General features: G+C 43.5%; 1 protein-coding gene across 1 annotated transcript; it reads right to left on the bottom strand.

Moving 5' to 3' along the window:
• Positions 1-330: 330 nt before the first annotated feature.
• LOC140015893 (uncharacterized) lies at positions 331-2,931 on the bottom strand. Its single transcript, XM_072068725.1, has one exon. It carries the CDS (start codon positions 2,929-2,931, stop codon positions 331-333), a length of 2,601 nt encoding a protein of 866 aa, XP_071924826.1.
• Positions 2,932-9,187: the final 6,256 nt, after the last annotated feature.

Below are 9,187 nucleotides of genomic sequence, written 5' to 3' on the forward strand. Positions count from 1 at the left end.
GCTTTTGAGGAGGATGTCATCTACATAAGCCTCAACGTTCCGGCCGATCTGAGACTTGAAGGCTTGGTTGACCAAGCGTTGGTAAGTGGCTCCGGCATTCTTCAGCCCGAAGGGCATGGTAGTATAGCAGTACGTGCCGCGGTCAGTGTAGAAGGCTGTCTTCTCCTGGTCTTCTTGGCTCATGCCAATTTGGTGATAACCCTTGAAGGCATCCAGGAAACAGAGGATCTCGTATCCCATTGCCGAGTCTACCAAGGTATCGACCTTGGGCAATGGGTAACAGTCCTTGGGGCAGGCCTTGTTGAGGTCGGTGAAGTGGACGCACATTCTTCAAAACCCCGTATCCTTCTTGACCATGACCGGGTTGGACACCCAGGCTGGGTACTGGACTTCCCGGATTATTTTTGCGGGCAAGAGCTTGTCAACTTCTTCGCCGACAGCTCGGCTACGCTCAGGGCCGAGGTGCCTTCTCTTTTGTTTGATCGGTCGGGCTTGGGGGTCGACGTTCAGCTCATGCATCATGAGGTGGTGCGGGACTCCTTGGACCTTTTCGGCGGCCCAAGCAAAGACGTCCCGGTATTCTCTGAGGAGGACCACCATACCTCTTTGGACAGGACCGGGCAGTCGGGTACCGACGCGAACTGTCTGATCGGGTTTCGTGGGGTCTAGGGGAAGCTCTTCCACCTCATCCCCAGTCTCCAGCCTCGGGACCTTCTCAGCTCGCTGAGGGTCGATGCTATCTATTGAGAGGATGTCTGACCTCTTCTCGGACCTCGTTACGGAGGTTGATGGGGATGCTGCTTGTAGAGTGGCTAGGTAGCACTCTCGAGCAGCGCAGACGTCGCTGCTGACCTCGGCAACTCCTGCGGGAGTAGGAAACTTAAAACTAAGGTGGTAGGTCGAGTACACCGCCCGCAGAGCATTAAGAGTAGGCCGACCTAAGAGCAAGTTGTATGGAGAGTCGGCCTTAACCACCACGAAGTTGACTGGAACAGTTCGGCAGCGGGGATGGTGCCCCACAGTCACCGTCTGCGTCACCATTCTCTCGGGGTGCACAACGTGTCCCCCGAACCCTACAAGAGGGGTTCTTACCGGGGTCATGTGCTCCCTGGCCAACTTAAGGCTCTCAAAGGTGCGGAGGTACATGACGTCCACTGAACTTCCAGGATCTATATAGACCTTTTTCACAATGTAGTTGTTGGTGATGACTCCAATCACCAAAGTTTCATGACTGCTGGAGGCAGTTGGGACGGGGTCACTGGGTCCGTAGGTGATCACCTCGGACAGGCGAGAACTCGACTCGGCTTGATCCGGATTGGCTTGCCTATAAGTTCTCTTCCGGGAGTTCTGACTGTCCCCTCCCGTCGGACCTCCAGCAATTGTATTGATGACTCCGGCAATGTTCGGCCCATAACCCAACCCGTGTCCTGAAGATCCGTCTGGGGGAGGCCTTTTCGTCTCCCTGTGATTCTCAGGAGGTCGGCAACTGCTTCTGGAGGTCCGCCTCTCATCTCGGCGTTGGTCACCTCGTTTGTCACGCCGGTTCTCGTCACGTTGTTGGCCTCCACCTCGGCGGATGAACTGTTTCAAATGCCCCCGTCTAATGAGGTTCTCGATCTCCTTCTTGAGGTCGTTGCAGTCCTCAGTTTTGTGACCGATGTCACGATGATACAAGCAGTAGAGGTTTGAGTTCCTCTTGTCTCTGCTTCCAAACATCCTCGGTGGGGCCTTCCCAAGGTTGTTTTGTTCCATCACGGATAGCACGTGGGATCGGGTAGTGTTCAGAGGAGTTAACTCGGACTCGGGGATTGGTGTCTTCCCCTTGGATATCCTGTCGAACACGCTGCGGCGGTCTCGACCAGGACTTCGGAAGCCACTTCCCGACCCTACTTCAGTTCGGCTGGCGTCTTTTCCCTTTCTGGGATCAGTCCTTGGACGGGTGGCTTGGAACTCTTTCTTCATGCGGTGGAGGTCTTCAGCCTGTATGTCCTTTTCGACCTTCAACCACAATTCATGCAATGTGCGGGGGTACTTCTTATGAATCCCCGTATTGAACTCCCCGGCAGTGAGTCCATGGGTAAAGGCGGCGAGGGTTACCTGCTCATTGGGGTCAGGTATCTGTACGCTTTCCTCGTGGAACCTCCGGACATACGACCGAAGTGACTCTCCCGGATTCTGCTGCACAGTGAGCAGATAAGCCGAGGTCCTGGTCGTAGGTCGGGAGGAGACGAACCGGTGGAGAAACTTCTCCACTAATTCACCCAAAGTCGAGATACTCTTAGGTTCTAGAGCCAGAACCATTTTCGAGCAGTTTCTCGGAGGAATACTGGAAAGACCCGGCATATGACGGGGTCCGGAATGCAATATAGGCGGAAAGGCCGAGATGAAGACATGGATGTGATCTTCGGGATCACCGCGGCCATCATAAGATTGTACTGCGGGGAGTTTAAAATTGAGAGGAAGCCTTTCCTCATTTATATCATCTGTGAAAGGTGGAGCTCTCATGCAGTCCACCCCGGGTATTCCCAAGGGCCGAGCTTCTTCCTCGGATCGTCTCCCCAAGAGCCCTTGAGAAAATGCCTTGGTCAGGGAGGCTACCTTGGAGGTGGCCTTAGAAAGTGCTCGTTTCGAGGCACTTCGGCTTAAGCGCCTTCCATCCGACTCCTCAGATGAGTCTTCAGGAGACCCATCCGACTTCCTTTTGGAGAACTCGGCTTTTTGTTTGCCTTGCCTTTTCAGGTACCTCCCCAACTCTTCAAAAATGTTGGGGTTCTCGGTCACAAACTCGGCCATACGGGTTATGGCTTCTTCGTTTGCGGGCTGAGTCCTTGGGGACCCCTGCCCTTCAGGGATATCTTCTGGCTGGGCTGCATTGCTTTGCTCAGCCCCAACGGTGAGAGCTTTTCTGCTCTTAGAACGCGTAGGCTTCATTTTTCAATATCTTTGCGTTCCCACAGACGACGCCAATTGAAGAGGTGACTTTCGACTTGCAGAAGTGAGTCACCCGAGCTGGAAGAGTACCTGTGCCTTGGGTAGCTCACCTGAACGAGGTCACCTGCTTGGATAAGAAAAGGGGCTGGATCCCCCGATATAACTCCGAAACTTAAGTCAGTTCGGATTGTAGAGATGTGAGTAAGTAGTGAGTATAGACAGAATTCTACCGGAATTTGGTCATCCCCTTTGATTGGTAGATACGTTGGGTATTTATAGGGGATGGATAGGAGAGAGGGAACGCCTGCACGGGTCCCTAAAGATCGGGAGTAATTAGTGCATCCGGTGGACTTGACCGGTCTTTATGAGAGGACGTGATGGGACACTCTGTCAGGTTCAGGCGGCGTGTCAGAGCAGCCTTCTCCCAGGTGTCAGAGTTCACATCTCCCCTTTTCGCAGATGTCATTTAATGCTCACCTCGGTGTTACGACCCCACGTCGTAGCCGAGGTGGTAAACAGTCTGCCATCGCCACGCGGAACGATGTAGCCGAGGTGACACTTCAGGAAGGGCACGAGGACTAGGCCTCGGGCGATCTGAGCCTAAATGGCCCTCCTCACCGCTCAATGCTCACAAAAAAAACACTTTCATATGCATTCACATGTAACATGTATCACTTATCAAGCAAGCAATTTCATGAAAGAGAAGACAAGGGCGATAAAGTACGCCCTACCCTCATTAACTAGCAAGTACAAGAATCATTTCATTTAAACACTTCACATGCACTTGATACTCATCAAGTATCAAAAGTCAAAGTTTGAGAAATTAGCTCTAAAATGATTCACAGGGAGTTCCCTCGAAGTCCTCTTGAGATCCTGAAAGTATGCAATAATGCATTGTATCTCAATTTCCAGGCCATACAGTATTCGTGTAAAGAAAAGAAATAGTTAATTTTGATTCCAAAATTCAAGTTTCCAAAGTATTTCAGTTCATAAGGAACCGACTTTCAAATGAGGTCTCAAGTGATAGGTGAACTCAAGTTCACCATGAAAATAGGTTTGAAATGCTCTAAGAGTTGTAAAAATGTAACCTAGGCCCTTAAAAGAACACTTAGGTTCAAATTGAAAATTTTCACTTTTCGAGTCATTCTTGGAAGTATCAGTCCAGAAGTTCGGAAAATCTAAAAATGGAAAATTTTACACCATCAAAAACTTCATTAGAAGCATAACAACTTTGTAGAAGGTCACTTTCCAAGAATCAAATCAGAATCAAGTCAATTTCTCCAAGAAAGTTTACTATTCATTGAAGATAGGTCAAAACAGTCCAAGTTTTTCCAATAACTTTGGAATGTTTGCCAAAATCATAGAATCAAAACCAGCCTTTCAAATTTGATATGCATGTAAATTTCCAATCCAGGTTTCAAATAAAATAAACAAAACTCAATTCCGATGTTCCTATCTCAAGAAATAAAAAGTTGAAGTTCGCTAAAATTCCTGGACTGTTGGCCTATTTTCCAAATTTAATGCCCTTCGCTAATTAGGCCGTATCTCACTCGATTCTCAGTGAAATTGAAAATGGTTGGTGGCTTTAGAAACTAGATTTACAAGGCTATATTTGTGTAGAAGAAGTCATTTCCAAAATCCAGATATAAGCGGTTCAAAATCAAGGAACAAAATGGATTTTCTGGCAGTCTCGGATGAACAGTAATAAACAGACAGCCAACTTTCAAAACTCGCCACGAATCGCTCGGGACGAACTAGAAAATGAGCTTGGTACCATTTTAAAGCTCTAGGAGTCTACGTTCAAATGCCACAAATGGCACTCAATTTCGATCAACGAACAAAACGTTATAGCTACACAAATGTTGCTGGTCAGAAAATTCTGGAGCCTGTTCCAGTTTTGCTTCTTTACTTGTAACTCAAAATTTAACCAACCATTTGGGTTGATTTTTGGTAGACAACCACAATACACATAGCACAACATATCTACACCAATTTGGAAGCTCAATTAGCACCAGAAAATTTTCGAAATTACAGGGCAGCAGCAAACAAGAAAGTTGGCAGCAAATCAGAAATTTCAGACAGTACCTTCTCCAAATTTCTAACTTTCTTCCAACTTCATTCCATCAATCATTCTATATACATGTAACATAGCACAATATCAGCAACCACAACATGTTAATTCATCACATCAGCCACCAATAAACATCCTCAAACCCTCGAGCATGTCATGGAATTGCAAGAACATAATTACTCAACCAATCAACCCAAATTCTACCATAGGTTGCAAACCCATGCTACCTTTGCTCCTTTTGAGCTATAATTTTGCAAGATTGAAGTGTGGGTGAGTGAGTTTTCTCAAGAACTTAGTTGGACAGCTTTAGAGCAGAAATCTTGACCGAAATTCCTCCAAGAAAACCGATGAACAGCCCCCTCTTCCAAGCTAGGATCAAAGCCCTCTAATGGATGATGAAATTTGGAGGTGGATTGAAGCAAGTTTGTAAGGCTTTTGGCTAGATTTTTTCTTCCCATCTTCTGCCAAATAAAGAGTGACGAGAGGAGAGAGAGTAAAATCAGGTATTGTAATGAAAGTGGAGAGAATTGGTGACTTAATGGTTAAGTCTAAGTGTCAACTCATGCTAGGTCCGTTTAGGGTCTTCGCGTGTCCAATTTTCGCGCTCGTTTGCAACTTTTGTGCACTAAACCTCTAAGGTAATTTCCCTAGTACATTAATAGTATATTACTAGTAGTCTAATATCATGTTCTTAAAATCTCCAATTAATCAAATTAATATGCCTGTCGGGGCCTTTTCGGCACGCGCGCGTATAAAGGTCAAACTTAAGGGTTTTCTCGTTTGAACTTGGAAATTCAACTTATTCGATTCTAAAACTCTAAAATAATCACGATAAGCAATTCATCTTGAATAAATATGGGCATTAAAATAATATACGCGTAAAGAACCAATCGGTAAAATTTATTTTCGAGAAATTCATGTACTTTAGTATTTATTTTATTTTATTTTTTGGTAACTCGAGTACGAAATATTTTTAAAATGACCAATTTAACAATATTTTGAAATAATAAAATTATGGGTCCTCACATGGAACCATGGAAAAATACCTTCTAGGAACTTTTAGTACTCTGGAAGTAGTTTCCAACGGTACCAAGTCTTTCAATTTGGGACTTACAAAGAGTGAGATACAATTTTTTTAAGATTACTTGTCAAATCTGAAATTTCCGAATTTAAAGAAAATTGAGTTTTTAGATCTCACCTTTTTCCTTCGATATTACTTGATCGTTTTGCACTTGATTTCAAAGATGGAAATCAGATTTCTCCTATATTTTTAAACCCCACTTTTGAGTCTCGATTTACGAGTAATTAAGGCTCATTTTCATGATATTTTCTCGATTGTACAAGTGTGCAATCTTTCGTGATAATTGGGGGTTTCTAAGTGGTAGTTCATTATTAATTGCTCAGGCACTCAAAAGGACCTTCAAGAGGATCCTACGGTGGACGGCTGAACCCTAAAGTGTGTTTCACTTCTTGATTACTTGGTGAGTGTCAAGTGTATGTAAACTTGATACGTGCTTAATTGCTATTAGTGATTAGGAATTTTGAAAATGGAGTCGAGTGTGTACTTTACCGCACTCGTTCTTATTTAAATAAATCATGATTGAATTGATTGAAATGGAATGAATGATCGAATTGTATTGAATAAATTGAATGAAATGAATGATTGAATTGTATTGAATGATTGAATGAATGAATTAGTATGCTATGGCTGCATACGTCATTGGAGTGAATCTCCTCGACTCATAAATGTTAAGTGGGGGACGCCCAATTTCCACTAGCCAACCTTGGACTTGAACCAGTATGGGTTTGGTCGGATTCCTTGGTGAACCATGAGAAAATATAAGATTGACCTATTGAGAGATTTTGCTTGGTATACTCAAGCAGTATCGCCTCAAACAAATGAAAGGTGGGCCCGGTACAGGGGTATGTAACGGTGAATGGGGACATGATAAGTGAAGTTCTACGGACTATGGCCTACCTGATTGACGGAGTGTTAATTCGTGGAGGTTCTTGATCGTGCAAGTGAAAATAGCTCCTGAGAGTTCTTATATCCTTGAAGTGTTTCTGTTTACTTTTCTAGCTCGAATTGATAGTTACTTGAATATTATTGTTTTACTCGTCAATTAGGATTGTTACTTGGATAACGTGCCTGCATGTGTGTTTTCTTGGCCTCACGAGCGATTGCTCACCCTGTAGTTTTGTTTTCCTTAACAGGCATGGACGTGGAGTGAAACTCGGAGAAACCCTTTTGTTATACTTTTGTATTAGGGTTCCAAATGTAAGCAACTAGACTTCTGGCAGTTGTATATTTTGAAAATTTGATGTATTTTGGAACTCGTGGCATAAGTTTGAATGTTAATTATGGAAGCGACTTATCCTGCTTACTTTATCTTGTTGTGATAGCTAGTATTGTATTAAAATTGAACGGGAAATATACCGAGTCCTGGCGAGAGTTGGGCAGGCATCCCGTGGAAACCCTTTGGTCCACTTTAGGGAGAGGTAGGGGGGTCACAGTTGGTATCAGAGTTTAGGTTTCAGATCTTTATAGTGTATCCTAAGGTTGAAGTTTAGAGTTTAGGATGCCGGGTTGTGGGACTGATTTGAAAGTTAACTGACTATTTGTGGGGATGAAAATTAGAACCTAGATTTGAATTAATGGACAAGTAGGAGTCTCAATCTTGTAAGAGATATGTGGGATAGTATGAGGTGATCAAATCTAGTTTATTTAGTAAATTTGGAATCATTTAACCTTTTAATTTTAATTGTAAGTTACGAAAGGTTATAGTGGTATTGAACCGTTTCGGGGACGCATTCTGGTGACCATTGTCAGGAAGAGCCTAGGGGAGCTCGTTGGAGGTATAACCCAACTCGCCGAACTAGAACTCCATGGGATTGTTAGAGGACTTACTTGTACCCAAATAATGTAGTGTTAGTGGTAATCGATAACCGGAGGTGGGTATCTGATCAAACTAGGGTAATTCAGGAGGATAATCAGGGACTGAGGGCAATTGTGGAGGCCCAGATTATTAGAATTCCTGAAGTGGAGACGGATATACTTGTGGAGCGAGGAAAAGAAAAAGGCTCCTTGTGAGAAGTTTCAAAAGCTAAGAACCGACTTGTTAGGGTATTATACGAAATTTGAGACCGGACGGATAAGTCGATGACTGGGTGTGTTACCTTGATTGAACAAGTGGAGAATGACAAGATACTCGATAAGGGACATGAGATTAAAACTTCTAGTGCAGGAAATGAAAATGATCCTACTGAAGTAGTAGAGACTTCTGGCTCCACCAATCACTAAGCTAGTGACTTAGTCTACTTTAATGGTTTTGTCAAAGTTAGTCGGGGTGATACTGATTCAAAGGCCATTGCATTTTGTGTTTTGCTTGACTATGCTTCCTATCTTTTAAAGCAATTGAATGTTGCATATCAGGTGCTTGATTTTATTGCTTTATAATCTTAAAACTATGTTATGGGTTGTACACAATGACAACTGTTTCGGTGTCCCTTTTGTTATTTTCGATTTGTATGATCAAAGTGTTATTTTCAAACTTCGTTTATGTGTATTTATTTTACGTCATACCCTTAAAAATGTTAAATTTATGGACGATCAAAGAAGTGAAAAGGGACCGAGGGCGAGGGGTTAAATTACCCAAGCTCAAGAGGAGGTTTAGGGAACGGCAACTGGGTCGAACCAAAACCCTAGAAATAAAGGAAACAATCACGTAGCTACTGCTATTGACCATATGATTGATATTTTAGCATGATTAGCTGAGCACCAAGACTCTAAACCAATTAACCAACTCTGGAACCAAGAGAGGTGAGAGGATAGAACGATTCTTGAAGTTCGCCCATCTGGATTTCATGGAAGATCTAATCTCAAAATAGTAGAATTGATTTGAGCGAATAAAATAAGGTGCTAGTGAAAGCAAGAGGTTGGGGTTTCTTCTCAAGCGACTTTGTAATTGAGTATTGGAGAGTGAATTAGGGTCTGGAACTTTTAAGGAATAAGATCTCTGTATTTCGTTATGTTTAGAAGTAATGCTAGTAATCTTGTAGAGACTCAAGAGCCCGTCTATGTTAAGCAGAGAATATGTAAGATTTATAAGTTGAAATAACCTATAAGTCAAATAATGAAAGAGTGACATGGTCAGAGATTCCATTGTGGATAGCTATTTATTTTGA

This window comes from Coffea arabica, chromosome 10c (genome assembly GCF_036785885.1).
Source record: "Coffea arabica cultivar ET-39 chromosome 10c, Coffea Arabica ET-39 HiFi, whole genome shotgun sequence".
Classification (NCBI taxonomy): Eukaryota; Viridiplantae; Streptophyta; class Magnoliopsida; order Gentianales; family Rubiaceae; genus Coffea; species Coffea arabica.

Excerpts from the sequence above, each read along its gene's own strand:
- LOC140015893 (XM_072068725.1), bottom strand. The coding sequence starts at position 2,931 with ATGAAGCCTACGCGTTCTAAGAGCAGAAAAGCTCTCACCGTTGGGGCT.